Source organism: Coturnix japonica, chromosome 3 (genome assembly GCF_001577835.2).
Source record: "Coturnix japonica isolate 7356 chromosome 3, Coturnix japonica 2.1, whole genome shotgun sequence".
NCBI lineage: Eukaryota > Metazoa > Chordata > Aves > Galliformes > Phasianidae > Coturnix > Coturnix japonica.
The window spans coordinates 9,552,621-9,570,759 of record NC_029518.1 but is presented as its reverse complement, the minus strand read 5'-3'; the positions used below and the strand labels follow the sequence as shown (position 1 = coordinate 9,570,759).

The 18,139-nt window shown below is 39.5% G+C and overlaps 1 protein-coding gene across 6 annotated transcripts in view; it reads left to right on the top strand.

Annotated features, from left to right (window-relative positions):
- The window catches only part of LCLAT1 (lysocardiolipin acyltransferase 1), a 98,079-nt gene that overhangs the window by 45,699 nt on the left and 34,241 nt on the right, over nt 1-18,139 (top strand). For all 6 annotated transcript variants that reach the window (XM_032443472.1, XM_032443474.1, XM_015856947.2 and 3 more), the window contains one exon: nt 1,060-1,176. In XM_032443472.1, coding sequence (XP_032299363.1) covers nt 1,060-1,176 — 117 coding nt within the window. The remainder of the gene's footprint in view (nt 1-1,059; nt 1,177-18,139) is intronic.

Genomic DNA, 18,139 nt, shown 5'->3' with positions numbered 1-18,139 from the left:
TTGCTGATTTGTCACCATGTTCTGTTGCCCCTCTATAGGGTGAAATTTTGAGTGTAAGGGAAAGAACTTGGCTGTGTGTAGCAGTTCTGTTGAATTATTAAGCAGTGGTATGATTTTCCAATAGTTTATCTCTCATCTCTGGTAAGGTTAACTGTGGGCACTTAGAAAAAAAGAGCTGTTTCTGCTTGAGAGAGATTACGAATTGCTTAGGCAATGATTTTCTTCCACAGATGTGTGCTAGGATTTCATCTTCTAAAACGCCATGTGGGACTCTATAAATACTAGTTATTTAATACGTTAGTTATGTAAAATGATTTCTTGTTGCCCTGGGATCACTGTATGAGTCCTTTGCCTTTTGGCCCACAATGAGGCGCAGACATACCCGCAGCAAAGGATAAGCACAGCCCCCAGGGCTGTTTGACTTCTGCTTTCAAGTTCCCTATGTGTAGGAGAGAACAAACTGCATCTTCTCCACTTGTTGTGAGAAGTTTCCACTCTGTCTACATCTCCCCCCCTTAGTGGGCTCTGTTAGCAATTGGTTCTTAAAAACTTTGTTTTGGTTTGCTCTGGATAGAATTCTCACTGCCAGAGTTTTGAATTGGTGTATCCCAGGTAATAGAAATGGGATGAGTTATAATGGCTATGAGTTACTCCAGGGGAGGCTCAGATGATTGGTTAATAGGAAACATTTCTTCTCAAAAAGGGAAGCGAGGAACAGGCTGCCCAGGGAAGTGGTGGAGTCACTGTCCATGGAGGTATTCAAAAACCATGGAGATGTGGCACTGAGGGACGTGGTCAGTAGACATGGTGGGGATGGGTTGGAGGTTGGAATTAATGATCTTAATGGTATTTTCCAACCTTTATGATTCTGGGAAATCCATGTGCTGTATACATATATGTATGTATAAAAAAAATCAAAAGCATCTTGCAGTTGGCCCCCATCTGAAAAAGCTGTTGCACATTTGTTCTGTGTGAATTGTTTTTCTACTTGTTTTCCTGTCATATTCTTGGCCTACTTGCACTCTCATAGGAAACTGTGCTTTTTATTATCTCCTGCAGCCAATACCAAAGCTCGCAGTAATGACTTTGCTGAAAAGAACGGACTTCGAAAGTATGAGTACGTCTTACATCCACGGACTACAGGATTCACTTTTGTGGTGGAATGTCTAAGGAAAGGTAATCCTGCTTCCATTTCTACATACATTTTTGTCTTGAATATACCTACTCTTCCCAAAATGGCACGTATACTGATGACCATTGCTTGCCGTTGTACTTAAAATGATTGTAACATGGATAGATTTGAGAGTCGATATTGGATACTGTAGAGGCGTAATGGATGAGAACAATGTTTTTACATTTTTTGTCAAATAGTATGGCTTGTTTGGCAGTTTATTTCAGGATAATAGTGGAAAAGATCCCAAGGAATTTCAGCCTTATTTTCTGAACTGGTCCTTAACCTTCATGGGGTTGACACTGAGCACACTGACATGTATTACTGCCCTCTCTCAAAAGCTTCCACGTTCATCAGTGAAAAAACTGCTGCGTTCAGTGGACATGGGAAATGCTGAGCAACATGCATATGCAGCAAATAGGCTGCCCAGTGTTGTCAGCTTTTCCAGGCAGTGCTGATGTGGAGAAACTGTGTAAAACATGAGTTGTGTTGCTTGGCATGTCAGTGGGTGAGAGAACATGTGGTGCTCGCTTTTAAACTAGAAATGGTCTTCCATTCCTGTATTAATCTGGTGTTAAGAGACTGATTCCATATTGTCAGGGGAACATGGTATAGAGATGCGATTGCTTGTTAGAATGAAACATCTGGGGGATGTTTTGGAAATGGGCATTTTGATGAGATTTCTGCCAGGCTTTAGGCCATAATGGTGTAATTGTTGTAATAGTACTGATATGGCAGTGATTCAAATGCAAATGAGATCATGTTCTCAGGATGTATGAATGTATGATTGAAGAAAATAAACGTGTACAGTGAATGTAAAGTGACTTATTTATAGGCTAGTTCTTCTGGGATAAGCAATTCCAGATCTTCAGCACATGCTGGTTATTCTGTCTGCCAAAGGGAGAAGTTTGAGATTACTAAAAAGAATGAGATCCTGATGCTAGTTCTTTTTTCCTTTCTGGAATCCTTGCTTGGATTTTAGAAGCAGAGCTGACTTGCATTTTGCCAGATTCCTACTTGAGCTGAAGCACTAAAATCACTGTTAACACTTTGATATTTTGTCCAACTTGATATCTTCGGGAAGGATTGTATATCTATATGACCAATACTTATATCTATACTTATCCAATGTTGTGTGGTGGACATCTTAGATTTTCTCACATATCTTGAAAGTTTATTATTCATTCTGCTGCAGTAGAAAATCATACATGAAATTTCAAAACACGTTTTACTTAAAGCTTTCAAATGTTTTAAGTCTTGCTTTTATTTATGGCAAGCAAACATTATATGAAATATAAATGTCCCACTAGAATTTGGTACATTGCTAGGTATTGTACGCTACGTATGTGATGAATGTAGTCTATTATATAGTATTGTAAGTGTGAGAAGGTGGTTCAACAAGCATCTTCAAATGCTGGATTATTACTTCCTCATGTAAGACTTTTTCTGTTGTTGCAAGGGTGCCAAATACAGAACGTGTGTGGAAATATTTTTACAGACAACCAAGCTGCTGCTGCTTTACATTAGAGCACTGCAGAGTATTATATATCTGCATGGCTTCATCATTTCGTATGCAAAATGTTGATGTCTGCGTGGATTTTCAGATACAAATGGCACATTTGATACCTAGCATTATCATGCAGCTCTTTTGTACTGTTTTCTTACAATACTAATTTCTGATACCAGCAGTAATAAAAACAAACACAACAGGAGTGGTAAGGATAACATGTCCGCACTGTGTCTGTGTCTCAGGAATGTCCTTGTGCTACAGTACTACCAGTAATCATAAAGGCAGTGTGGTTTCCTTTTTACTGGTTGTAACAGCCAGCAGATGATGGTGTATGTGGCTTTAACACTGAGGAGGGAGTGGTGGTGACTTTAACATCATATTTACATGTTTGGAAGCATCTTTGTGCGTAGATGACAACCTTATTGCCCTGCAGCTCTACTGTGAATACATTCTGGCTCCTGGCTGTTTTCCATTCCCAAAGCTCAAGTGTTTACTTCAGGCCTTAACTCCCAAAATAGGCTGCTGAAGCGAGGGGGGAAAATGTCATTAGTAGTTTAACTGCATTTTGAACGTTGAAAGAAACTGTAATTATGCAAGAACACTGATTAATATGCATCACGAGCTATAGCATGAAAGAATTACCTGTTATTACAGAAGTGACCCATCTGAATAGGAAATGAAAAAATAACCTTCAGCGCAATGTTGCTTGTATCTTTTTGGGAGGGTTTCTTCCTGGAGGAGGCACTATCTGCACGCTGACAGTAATCCTAGCAGTTACCAGTCCTTGGCTTTCCATAGGTAGCACAACCTCCTGAACCACCTGAATGGATTTCGGCCAGTGATGATCAGCACACAAATTCTGGTGACCACCTTCTCACTCATGCAGCCTTTAGTTCAACTGCTTGATCTCTTTTGCCCAGAGATGCTGCAAAGGTGGTTGACAAATCATTTCTAAGATTAAAGAAGCTTAAAAAAATAATAAAATCTATTTAGCTTCCCCCAAACAGGCTGGTAATAAAAATAGTTCAGGCAGTACATTTCTCCCTTGGCTTTTGACTTCCTCTTTTTAATTTATTTGCTTCCCCCCATATCCTGGCTCACTGTGAGTGGTAGTGCTTACCCCCCTGAGCTAACTCTTCTAAATAGAAACCCAGATAAAAGCTGACTGTGTTTTCCTTTGGTTGTGCTCAGGTGCCACAATAATGAAAATACGTGCAGGTAGTGTTCAAATTACAGTTTTTCACTGCTATAAACCAAAGAACCACCCAAGAGTGAGCACAGGTTACGAGCGTGCTTTAGATGGGTAATCAATAATATACAGAGTAGAACAAGGACTGCAGTTGTTGCTGTTTTTTAAGCAAGAGAAAGACATAATTTTGATTTGGCATTGATTTTATTTTTTGAGAAGTGTGTTCCTTTGGCTCAGCAGTAAATTTAAATGGGATGGTTTAGCATGGTGTTGCTTGTGTGTGGTAAGAGAAACTGCAGTATGGATATGTGAAGATGAAGAGTAAAAGACCCACGTGGTTGTTGCTGAAGGGCAGCTTGCTACCTCATAATGCAGGATAGTGGTGTGTTACCTGAGGATGTAGGAGGTCAATAAGAGCAGAAAAGAAATCTCAGCAAGGACTAATAAAGATGGAGAGGCATTAAATACACCTAGGCTAAATATAGATTAACAAAATATATACATCTTTCACCCTTGTAAGGTGTTCCTTTGTGGGAACAGTTATTGAATTTCTATTTGCAGGTTTGTGAGCTTCTTATTAATCTCTACTGATGCGTGTTGCTTAGAATAGTACCAGCCTTTTTTTCCTTCTACGCTTCTCTGTCATTTGTCTATCAAAATACTGCAAGTGTACGAACTTGCTGAATTCTACACGTTGTCAGCGCTGAAGCCCATTAGTTTGGTTGTCATGACCGCCATAAGAATTATCCTGTGGAAGACCAGAGCTTGGTTGACCGAAGTGACTTTTGCAATCCCATATACTTTATTCACATCAGCTTAGTTGGCTATTGACAGAAAGCAAAGAGAAATGAAATAGTTGATTTGCTGCTTTCAAACTCTTTTCACATGATTAAGTGTATCATTAGTCTTGCCTCAGCTGTTACAAATCCTAGTATCAATCAGCACCTGGTGAAAAATTATTGGTACTTTCCACTACATTTCCTTGGATAACAAAGGGGAGCATTTTTGGAAAGACAGTCAAAGTATGTTTTGATAAGAATAAGCAGAGGAAAATGAACTCTGTACATCAAAATGAATATTGGTCATAATTTTATATAATAAAATAAATAATCATTACATACCACTCTTTAACGGTCACCTTAATTCATATCAGATCCTTTCAAGCTTGAGCCTTGGAATAGATGCCATGTGTGGAGTCATTTTTGGCAGGGCTCGGCTAACCTGCGCAATCTCGAAAATGACAGAAATAAGCAGGAATTTAAAGAAGGCATTTATAAAGCATTCCTTTAGCAAAGTTAATGAAAAACATTTCTACTTTATATAGTGCTCTTGATGATCTGGTTTGTCAGAGATCAGAGATCTGGAAGGGCAGGAAGTTACTCAGAAATTGAGTGTAGGCTTTCAGGCCTGGTTGCATTTTATAAAGTTTTCCCGATGTGCCAAATGACATTGAAAGTTCAAATGGCTCAAATGTTCATTTTCAGAAGGGTGGGAAAAATAATCCCAGTTGATTTGATTCAATGTGGTATGAATCCATTGAATTACACATCATCTTATCTTGACATAATATCTGCAGTTGAAGTCAAATAATCTGTCAGGAGAAAATAGCCATTGATAAATGTTTTCTTCAAATTGCTTCTTGGCTTTAAAGCGTTGTCTCAGGACTGTATAAACGGTACATGTGAAGACAGAACCGAGGTTTTAAAGTGTCATTAGAAGACTGTTCATACTCTTGGAGGCAGTAATTTCTGTCAACACTAAGTTTGAACTGACCTCTTTTTGACACTTTCAATATATCCATCAACAGCCTTTAATACCTGGATACAGTGGGCTGTGTGTTCCTATAACAGGGTTCGCATTTCACTGGTTTTACAGTATGACAGAGTCAGAAGTATTCGGATTATTATACTACTTCATTCAGCTCCAGATTTATTTTGGGGTCGTAAATTAGCCAACAGAAGAGAATACTGCAGAACAGAGCTGCCAACTTCGGCATCCTAAAATAGAAAGAGAGAAAAATGCAACATGCTTGCCTTCATTGTGTATTCTTAGTGACAGAAATAAGCAGCAATTCTCATCTTTTTTTTTCCATTATTCATTCAAAATTGATAGTTTTGCCCCAAAGTAAATGTTTATGCATAAAACATTGTTTAAATCTGAGTTGTACAGAGCTACAGCATTTCAGTAATTGCAGACATCCCAATGTATTTCATTGCTAGGGCAGGAAAATTATATTCAGGTATTCAATACAGCCAAGCAATTACACAGCAAAGTGGCATCCAGATGTCCTCACTATGCACAGATCATACAGTAAGCTACAGACCACTGTGGTGATTCTGTAGTTGTTACATGATACTCTCTCTTCTTTCTTGTATTGCTGGAGCGGTATTCACCTCACCTGTGTGGCTGGCAGCCCATTCTCTCAGTCGTCCTCAGAAGGAGTTGGTTGTTTCCAAGCCACGCTCTTCTCTCAGGTGCCATTCTTTTCATCTTCCATTGCTTTTGAGAATCAAGTGCAGCATTTCATTGCAGTATTTACAGTAGATTTGTACCGGAGTCACTATCTGTGGTGTTTGCAGCTTGAGAAATTTTTGTTACCTGCACATCCCCGCAGCTAATTGGAAATATTTCAGAATTTATGACCCTGAGCCTATCAAGACCCATCAACTGCAGCAGTCTTCTTAAACATTCCTATATGTGAGTTGTGGCTTGTGACAAGCAGATATAACATGTGGCAGATTGTTTTCCATTTGTGTCCTTGCAGGTTATTAGGAGTTGCTGTAGAAACTATATTTTAATAATAACTATAAGTTATTATTTGCCAGAAGTTAACCCACAGCGGTATTAGAAGTTTCCAGCGTTTTCCATTACCTCGGAATACACAATATCTGTGGTAACTCTGTGTTAATGTTTAATGAAGGTGAACATTTTAATTTCTCCAATTGCAGGCATGGAATAATGTTAGACCATCACATCACATGCATAGAGCTGAAGCTCTTGTTTGTCCATAGATCAGAAAAAATGCAGACTAAATGCAAACTAAAGCCCTTCAGAATTAAACACATTCTTGATATTCCTTATCTAATGTTTGTCATCTCTTCAGGATACTCTAATGAAAGGTTATTCTGGTTATAAATGCTTTTTAGCTCAATGGAGGACTGAATGTGTGAAGTAAGGTATATCTACTGGTCTACGCTTGGTCAGCATCTCTCTGGGCGTAGGTTTCAAAAAGGTCAGTCATCTGCTTGGAGCATTTAATTGGTTTGGTTTTTTTTTTTCCTGTAACATCCTTCATAGCAGTGCAGTAAGGTCAGCGCAGCGCAGTGCCTTGACATACTTCTGATGCTCCACTGAGTCTGCACAAAACAAAAAGCAGTCCCTCTTGTGGCTCTGTGTGTGGAATGTTTTGCTTGTGTTAAAAGACTTGTGGCGGCAGGGCAGACTGTAGGTGAGCCTCAGATGAAGGTCGGGTTTATTAGTTACTACTTGTTTTTGTCAGTTCATGACCCATGATTTTGCAGGTGATGTTGGTTGGGTTAGTAGCGTACTTAATCATTGCTGAAGTTGAAATTAATTCCCCTGAAACAGAAGAATGTAATTGTTACCTATTTATTTCACAGGGCCTTACCAGATTCTGTACATACCATACAATCTCTCTCAGCTCTGTTTATTAGTAAGGAGAATACTATCTTCAAGCAGTCTTGAGTGCATTCTTTCCCAGGACAAAATATGGCTTTAGTTTCAGTTAGGAGATGATGTTTCCTGATGTGTTATATTAGAAAAATAGCAGCATCTACAGGCTGAATAGACTAATCCCAAATCAGTGTTCCATTGTAGAGGAGATTCTTAATCATGTTTAATGGATTCCCCACTCTTCCACTTTATGCAGATGCTGGCTCTTTTCACTTCCAGCTGCGTTAAAGTTGCTGCAAATGTATTTTGTGTATTTCTGATATCACATTTCTATATGAGTAATTACTGGCAGGGGAGAAGATCCGTGGAGTCACTTCAGTTACTGAAAATGTTGGAGTCCTTACAGTGTTGATGCATTCACCAAATCTTTAAGACAGTAATGAAACTTTACATCTCCTCTAGTTATGAAATTTGCTGCTTATATATTTTTAAACTATGAACAGATTTTATTATTTCATTCCTCTCTGCTGTTGCAGCTTTAACTCCTTCCTTTTATTCTCCTCCCAATCCCCTGTCACTGTTTTGAGGGTATACAAAAATTAGCCCAGCATCTTACTTCTCCAGGCTGACTCGTATCCCTGAGTTTGGCAGGCACTTGTCAGGCTCTACTCCAGAGACTGAAAGCAGTGCCACATTCATGAGCCCTGGATGTTGCTATGGTACTGATACTGAAAACTGAAAAACATAAGAGGAGAGTACAAATGCTTTTTAAAATAGATTTTTATCAAGACACAAACTTCAGCATAAACTCAACTCTCTGCTTCATTCATCACCTTGTATGTAATCTAAAATACTGTTGTCTTTCTGGAGGGCGTTGCTGTCAGTGTTCTCACCAAACATTGATAGATATAGGAAGGGTTTCCCTGCAATGTGTATGTTCTGTGCCAGTTATTTGAAGAACTATACAATGTGAATTAGCTGAAGTATATACAGTTAGTTATAACATGGACAGATTCAAGTAAGAATGGATTTTCCCATTGTTTCATTTTCCTGTGGAACGGCTGCCAGCTGGGAACTGCAGAACTGTTTGATATACATTCTCTGGAGCAATCTTTCTCCCCAGTCCCATTTCATACTGTTAAAAGCTACTTCACATATCTTAGAAAAAGCCTCTCTGAAATGCTTATCATCCGCATTTAGACGAATGCAAGTCTTTGGTTTTGTTTGCATTGCTCGTCGTTGTTGACCTTGTAGTACAGCAATAAAAGTGAGTGCTCTTAGTTGTCATAAAGCAGTTGCAGAAGCAGGGACCTGAGCATCCTTCTGGTTGGCTTGCTCTGATAACCAGTCCTTCATTGCTCTGAAAGGAGCTGGCCTGCCGTGATGGTTTAAGGCATTGCACGGACAGTAAGCACATCTATTAGGAGGAAAGCATAACACGCACCATAAATAAAAAGAGACATTTTCAGAAATGCTTCAGACTCTTTGGAATTTGTGAGCAATGGCGCGTTTGTGTTGCCTGGAAGTTGCTATGGGTACTGATGTTGAAAAGCCAAACACACAGAGAGCAGACCTTAGGGACATAAGTCCCATTTAAAATCCTGTAAGAAAGACTGTTCTTTAAATCTGTTCGGATGCTTTTAAAAAAGCCTCCCTCAAAAGGATTTTTAGCCTAAGTGCTCTCCAGGTTCATCCTGTCAGCAGCACCATTGCGATTTAACCGGTCCTTTTTTTGTTCTGTCTTTACTTACCCAAGAAAGTATGCCTTCCAAAAGCCCTGAAAGCTCCTTGACTTTCTCTGTGAACTCTTTGCTTTGCTCTTCTTGCAGCGTGAATCAGAGAATGAAATGAAATATATGCTCAGCGGCTATGTGGCTCCTTCTTTTCTTCTCATTCTTCACATATCTGTTCAGACTGTGTCTGAAACAACCATCACACAGGTACGTTAGTATTGTTGAAGCAGCTACCAGTTAAGCTGCAGCTGCTGTGAACAGTGCATTCTGCATGTCCACAGCACTGCAAATACTTAACAAACCTGTTAACAATGCTGAGAAGCCACAGAGGTTTATTAGGATTTCTGCTACCTGTGGTGCTAATTAATTCATTTGACATTACACACTAAGACTTGCTCATAAGCATACAGTCAATTTTGAAATACATACACAATTCCTGATTTATAGTAGAACCGCTGTACATTAGGAAGGAACATTCTGAAGGCTTATTCACCTCCTTGCAGGGATGAATTGTCTTGACTTACAGTCTCGCGCCTTTCAGTGTTATCTGACACATTTTGTGGCATATTCTTATTAATATCTTCATTTGTATAGCAGTGAACAGTACAGAACTCATGAAAATAGAACAGACAAATGCTGATAGAATATAATGAGTCCATGACGTGCATGGCATATTTTGTGTGTAAGGCAGACTATATAATGTACCTATAAAACTGTATATAGAGAGAGATGTGTATACATATATGTAGGGGCTTTGGTGGCTATTTTCTGTCTTACTTGGCAAACTGCCTAGGATGAAGATTGCATTTTAAAATCTTGTTAGAACAGCAACTCTTTGTGTTTTTATGCAGTAAGAATCTGAGCTGTCTGAAAGCTCCATCACAAGATCAGGGCAGCTTTACACTCGAAGCTAAAAGATTGTGGTAATGAGGCCAATGTAGATTTCAGATAGCCCAGAATGCAAGCAAAGTGAAGTCACTCCATCTGCAAAATATCTTGGGGCGTCCTCAAGCCAGAATATCAGAGCTGTTTTTCAGAAGGAATTTCACTGACTTCTTGCTCCATTGCTTCCTCGTAGATGACAGAGGAACTCAGTAGGTATACTTGGCTTGAAAAGATTCTAGGATTCACTATCTAGATGATGTTTCCTGACCTACAAGTTAAATGGCTTCATAAGGCATTGCAGAGTGAAATAGAAGAGAAGCGTTGAATGCTCAGATTGCATGCTGAAATGCCCAGAAACAGGAATTTCAATAAGTGAGAATGAATGCAGCCCTCTTGTGGTGTATGCTTTAGAACGAGAGGGCAAGCGTGCTTTTGCCAGCCTAGTAACTGCATTATATTAGTAGAAAAGTTGTGGCAATTACAAAAGGATGGAAGTTGTGGAGATAAATAGCTGAAAGGAGCAGGAGGGGTTTGAGGATGTGTACTGTGGCAGGAGATTCTCAAACCCTGATCTTATAAATGTAATATGTTTCATATCTATATGTAATCCACAGTAAACTTAGCAAAGCAGTGCTGTATTATTAGATGGGATATTTGAATAGGTTACACAATAAGTGTTGTCCATCTCTCAAATTTCATCATATATATATATATATACACATACATATATATAGTTCCCACTTTTCCAAATGGCGCTTCTACTTTATGGAACAGAAACATCATGTTGTCATTTTCCCCATGGAACTTGCCATGCATATCTGGTGTGGGGAAATAAAAGAGCGGTTATCTTGAAAAGGAACATCAGTGTGGTTGCAATCCCATAAGTACAACACTTGACAGAATTTTTTCTCTTAGAAAAATAAATGCATTGACAAATGAATTATAAACAAGAATGTGAGCAATGTGCTGGTCAGTTTTTGGTCATGAGACAAACAAAAGCTGTTGAAAACTGCATGTAAGGTATATTTTGTCTGATATTCAGCACACACTGTAGCTGAAATGGAAAGTTCTGTAGAGCTGAATGATAGCACTAAGTGAATTGGCATTTGCACTTAGTTTTCCAGTGGTTTGGTGGTATTAATAATGCAGCAGAAGGACAGGATATCCTTCAACTAAGTCAGCGTGAAAAGGGGGTTGCATTAACATTCCAGTGAACTCTGAGAACTGGGTATGTTTGCCCATTAGAAAAAAAACCAATGACTGTGGGGAAGCAAATTTCATGTTTGAAAATGTCCTTTGAATTTCAGAAAACACCCACATTGTTTTTATGTACAGTGTAGGTATAAAATACCTTTCTTAGGATGTCGTTGTAATTCTTCAGATGCTACGTTCAGATTGGTTTATTATGCAGCAGGATGTTCGGAAGCAAATAAATACAGCAGAGAGTCTGGTTAAACAGGAATAAGCCAGAAGTTAATTAAAGTTACGAGAGAACTAAAATGCTGGCATAGATTATAATAAACTGCCCTTTCTGTTGTTTTTCCATGATAGTCTACGTTAGTTAAAACCAATGAGCAGTTAACCAGCATGCTGATATACCTGTGGTCACGTATAGATGAGGATCACAAACATTCTGATTTATCACCCAAGATAAAATGAGATACATTTGGAGGACGTGGTGCTTATCAGCGGAACCTTGGAGTTGAGAGAGGTTAATTGGAAGCTACGAGGTGCAAGTTAATGAATGGATAGATGAGAAAGCAGTATGCCTTGTTGTAATTTTTGTCACTGCAGACATCGGAGCACTTGTGTTATCAGAACAGTCAAATTAGTCCAGCCTTCAAAACAGTGTGTGCCGTTCTGCTGAAATGGAGATGACCATCTGGCAGCCTACGGTAATTTTAGAACTCACTGCCTTTACTGCTGTACCCCATCCAGAGTTCTGTGCTTAGATTCTAGCTTGATGTCCAGCTACATCTTTATCAGCCTACAATTTCTTCTTGGTGAATTACTGTTTGCAGTATCACACTCAGGATCATCCAATTCACTCTTTTCCACCTTTCTGACTTTTTGAAGGATTTCCTTGTACACATCCCCTCAGTATGCATTCAAAATGCACTTTCATTTCCTCCTTTGCTAAATTATTGCAGTTTTATCCTCTGTGTGTCATAAGTTGCCTCACCAATTCTCCAGAAGCCAAAGTCAGTTCTTCAGGTTCCTTCTCTGCTGTGCCACTCTGTGCTTGTTTTTGTCTTTGTCTGAGAGTAGAAGGAGGAAACTTTCCATTCTGATGTCTAAGAGAAGAAAGACTCCAAGCCTTTATCAACTTGTCTTCTGGACTTTTCTTCCATGTATGTCTCTTCCTTATGCACTTTCTGTCTTTGAAAGTGTCTTAGAGAACACTTCTGCCAGTCCTTCAGTACTCTTGGGTTAATCTTGTCCGGCCCCATAGATCTGTGTATGTTCAAGTGATGTATTATATCATCAACCATTTCACCTTGGATTATTCCCTGTTTCTGTCTTCCAGCTCAGAGGGCTGAGTACCCTGAGAACAATTAGTCTTACTAATAAAGACTGAGGCAAAGACACTAAGTACCTCAGCCTTTTTGTCATCTCTCAGCGTTATGTTTCCATCCTGCATTCCATAAAGGATGGAGCTTCTCTGTAGTCCTCCTTTTGTTATTTGCATATTTATGAAAGCATTTTAAATTGTCTTCTACTGCAGTAGGCGAGTTAAGTTCTAGCTGGGCTTTGGCCCATCTAATTTCCTCCCTGCAAAACCTCAGACCATCTTTGTGGTTGTTCTGTGTTTTTTGCCCCTTCTTCATCATTTTTCTTTCCCCAGGTTCCAGAAGAAGCTGTCTGCTCAGCCAGGCTTGTCTTCTCTACTTGCTTGTCTTTCAGCACATAGTGATGACCTGCTCCCGTGAGTGACCGGCCTTACTGGGCTCGTTACTCTTTAGAGCTTCCTCTCAAGAGAATCTGTTGACTGAGTCTCTATAAATAGGCCAAAAACTGCCCTGTGAAAATCCACAGTGGCCATTCTGCTGACCACCCCACTTGCTTCACCAGGGATTTGAGAACTCTTACCATCTCATGGTCACTGTGCCTTTATCTTAGCAGTATTTCCAACTCAGCGTTACTGAGGGCTTTCTTACTTGGCTGCTTTGCCCACCAGATATATTTGGATCCTTCTCTTGCCCTTCATTGTCCAGAAGAAATTATACAACCCTGTACTTCAAGCCTGTGTGGCGCTTTGATTGAAATTCAATTAGCAAAAATGCTAATAAGTGGGGTTGGTTGAGTTCAGTTGTTTCCTGTTGTTTACCAACAGAGGACGGTCAAGATTACATAGTAGAGCCAGTTTGGAATTGCTGTTTTCTATTTAATAAACAGTCATGAATAATAATGACCTGACTGCCAAACTTGCAGCCTGGATGACATTGGGCCAGCTGGTGGCTCTCAAAGCAGTTTGTTTCTAGTGGGTTATGGGCTCAGATGATCACATCTGTCAGATCTGAAGGCAGGTCAGTGCTGAAGGAAGTTGCCAAAGGAATTATGAGGGACAGGAAGATCTGCACCAGAACTCTTGAGTGTCACGCAGAGTGGAGTGCAGAGAGCTGGGCTGATCGGCCCTAGCTGTGCATGCCGCTGTAGCTTGGACTTGAAAATAAATGGTTGTAACAGCAAGTCTAGAATAGAAATATAAATTAATCCCGGTTATCAAAAAAGAAAGAAAGAAAACAACAGCAACTTCGCAAGCATGTAGCCTGAGAGCAGCAGAAATGAGCAGAATTTAACCTCAAAGCTGTAACCTCTAAGTATCCTAATGGGCAGAAATGGTAAAGTTGTTGCTCTCAAACCTGTGCTCGGCTCCCTGGTTGTTGCAGTATCTCAGTACTGCTTTATCTTAGCGTGCAAAGAACAGGCATGTGCAGGGCGGAGGTGTTTGTTTGTTCGTTTTGAAAATACAACAGTTCTGTCTTGTTTCACGTTTTAGGTCAGAATTCCTTTGCAGAATCTCTGCAGCCTTTGGTGCAAGGTTACATTAAGATAATTCTAAGTGTCTCTGTTGTTGTTCAGTTCTGGTTACATCCATCGCTTGTTGGAAATGGAATACTGACTGTTTTGAATGGGGTAGTGGTATGGGTTACCACTACCCCATGGTAGTGTCATGTTTTTACCCCCAAATGTTTGAAATCCTGGTGTTTCAAACAGCTGCTTTAATTCTTAATCTCAGTGAGACTTCGTAAGTGCAGCTGGTTTATATGTCAGTGTGTTGTAACAGGTAGTATGATTTGGATTAAAAGGTAGTATAAAAGGGGTGAGAGAAGGTCAGCAATTCATCACTTGTGTTGAATTGCTGGCTTAACTTCAATAGACTGGATGCCTAAGAGCTGTATCTTCAGTAAATGAAATGTGCATAGCCTTCATGTGTAAAACATCAGGAAAAAGTATCAAAACACGGAAGAGGTGAAGATGGGTGGGAAATTGCTATTCATCTGTTGAATGGAAATTTGATGTTGAATAAAGTCGTCTTCTGTTTCACTGTTTGAAACGTGGTAAGAGTTGCATGAATAATTATCTAGCAATTAATAGTGACATGGAAATATATTAAATATACATAAATTGCTAACCGTGAATGCTTGATGCTTGCAGAGGAAGAGCCTAGTTTTTATGTTAATTAAGCAGTTTTTACAGTGGCAACATAATAAGCAGCAGAACTGTTTTCCATTTGAATAGAACAAACTAGCGAACTTATGCTTGAAATAGATCCTTTCTTCTTAAGCCTTCTTCCCATGAGTAGGTTTTATATATATTTTATATATGTATATTAGTTGTTCTATACATATTAAATTTGTGGTCTTCAAAAGTATAGTCTTTTACAGAAGCAGACAGGTACACCTTTTAAAAGCTAATTTAATTCTGTGTTGGGTGTCATGTCACCATTTATCCCTTGCAGCGATTAGTGGGGCTAGCATTGAATCAGTGTGATAAGGAGTTAATGCAGTCAATTGTTCACAGCCAAACACAGATTCACAAGGGAAAGTCCTGTATGACCAACTCAGTCTCCTTTTGTGACAAGATAACTTACCTGGTTGACCAAGGGAAGTCAGTTGATATGATCTCTGATTTCAGCAACTGTTCTGATGCTGTTTCTCACAGTATCCTTCTGGATACCCAGCATACAGGTAGGCAAAGGCATGATGCGATGGGTGAGCAGCTGGCTGATGGGTCAGACCCAAGGGGTTGTAATAATTGGGGTTACATCAGGCTGGTGGACAGTGTGGGGCCACACAGGGCTGTATTTTAGAAGCAGTTCAATTGAATATTTTCATCACTGATTTTAGATATACGTCTTGAAATTGAACAAGAGGGGCCCAACACTGAATGCAGTACTCAAGATGCAGCCTCACCAGAGCTGAGTACAGGGTGACAATCACCTCACTGCTCCTGCTGGCTGCACTATTCTGGATACAAACCAAGATGCTGTTGGCCTTTCTTGGCCACCTGAGCACACTGCTGGCTCATTAAATGGTAAAGAACTGATTTATTCCATTTGTTAGAGCACTGGTAGATTTATTCTGATGAAACCAACCAAAAGAGCAAAATTCAAAGGAGAAAGGAAAAAAAAAAAAAAAAAAAAAAAGCAGAATGCTTGGAAAATTTGGCATTCTGATGGCTACTAACATCATAAACTTGTTTGTGGAATCTTAGTTTGGCTTCCTTACATGTATATACGAGATGAACTTGGTCTTTAACTAAATGACTGTGTGTTATTCTCTCCCCACATGGGCCCTTTGCCCCACTGAGCACTCACTGAAGGAACAACTTCAAAATATTTTGTTCTCATCTTCAGTGTGTGGCCCCAGTGCTGCAAGATTCAAGCTCTTCTATGAAAACAGAATTTCCTTATAAGCATCTCTGCTGCTTGCTGCTCCAGTACAAAAGTGCTTCACATTCTTAAAGGAATTTATTTTCAGTGTGTCTGTATTTATCTCATACATGTGGGAAATGGAAGTCCAGCAAGGCTAAGGTCAATCTGCTACCTGGTTTTAGTATATGAAAAAAAGGTTTAGACACCTATGAGCTTATTTTTCAGCCATGGTGCTTCCCCTGGCTGCATCTGGGAATGGTCAGCAGCACCGTAAAACTGACCTTAGGAACTTCCAGTTAGTCAAATCAGAAGATTAGAATAAAGGCTATTTATGAAATAAGCAGAAATAGTATGCACTTCTTCAGGGCATCATTTAGTGCTGAGATTGTGTTGACTTGTTCTGTTCCCCCCCGACTCTGTTTTGTTCACTGCAGACTTTTCTGGTTATGCAGCAGCTGAAGCAAAGCTCCTGCAGTCTGTTGTTACATAACCCTGACTCACTGCAAGTTCAGATCTCGGGGCAAAGTAGTGTATCATCATGGAGCAAAAGATAATGTCCACTGTGCAGTCGGAGATGACCTTAGATTTGGTGTTTTCCGACATCTCAGCATTGAACTTTACAACCTAATGTTCTTTCCTACTGCTATGGTTTGTGTTATTCTAAAGTATTTCTGAATGCTAAATCAACAGATGGTCACACAACAGACACTGCTGCCGTCCTTCCTCAGTCTGTGTTTCTTCTTTGATTACCAAATTCTCTTCCAAGAGCTATTAAACAGTTGTCCCTTTTGTGTTTGAATCAGGCTGTCTCCTCCTCCAAGCTGCATGGGTGGTCACACTCAGGAAGATACGGGGTTGTAGCGTGTTTTTTGACTTGCAGGGAGAGGTGCATGAACTGAAGGCTGGAAGTTGGGAATACTTGATAAGGGCAGATTCTTCTTAATTTCAGCTATAGACTATACAAAAATGTTTGCTGAAGTCTGTGCAAAATTAAGATACTTCAGAGGCTCGTAGTTGTTGGCCAAGTTTGGGGTGTTTTCTTGGAAGTTGGCAAAAAGCATATTACTAACAAAAATAGCATCTCCTGCCAAGCTTTAAGGCCCAGTTCTAGGGTTTGGGGATGCTTGTCCTCTCCAAAGAAGAAACCATCTGATTTTATTATTTTATTTATAAGTTACAAGGCCGTCTTTTCCATAGCCTTAGTCTTTAATAGAACTGAATTGCTTAGCCGTGATTGTGGTATCCTTTCTTCCCATCAGCTAAATTAATCTGAGGCTCAAAGAGCTTGGAAATTTAAACCACTTCAGTCCAAGTGGTTTAAACACCATGTTCTACATAACAATTACAGTAGGGTATTGTAATGAGAGACATGGTAAATTGTAATGTGGAGGTACTAACTCTGCTTTGCAGGAAAAGCAATTGGCTGTTGCTGTCTGAGTTGTTTCATAATAACATAAAATTGGTGTTCAAGGACTTTATTTTTAGACCAAATAACCCAATTTGGAATGGACAACTTGTCCTACTTTGATTTTTGCTTGATCAGGAGAATGTACGATATGTTGACATTACGCTGTGCAGACTCAATCCAACCATCTAAGGCTAGTTTGTTAGGATATCATCTTGCAGTATGAAATGTCTTTTTGTGAAAAGAATGTGAGGAATTTTATTACTAATAACATCTTACCCTTTGTGGGTGAAGTTATTTTGCTCCTTTCTGAGATGAATGCAGCTGTCACCGACTCAAGGGAAGATCTGCTGCTTTTCTGTTTGCCTGCTTTAAGACCGGTTCCTTAGCTGGATGCTCAGTAGAAGTACTTAAAGCTTTGCTGATTTACATCCAGTCAAGTATTTTCACATAACTGAGGATGCATTTATTTTAACCAGAATGTTTGGGTTTGCACTGTGGAAGTTCAGGATTTGATTTTCCAACTGAAATTCAGTAAAACAAAGCAGGAGGCATTTCTCAAGTTAGTTTGCTTCTTAACCAGTTGCACAACTCAGGGAGAGATGATGGAAGGCAATTTTATTCCACGCAGTCTCTGTAACCTGCGCTGCAGATTTATGCCTTTAGAAAGCAGCATTGCCACTAGGGAAAAATACAGGAAAAGAATTCCTTTTTTTTTTTTTTTTTTTTTTTTTT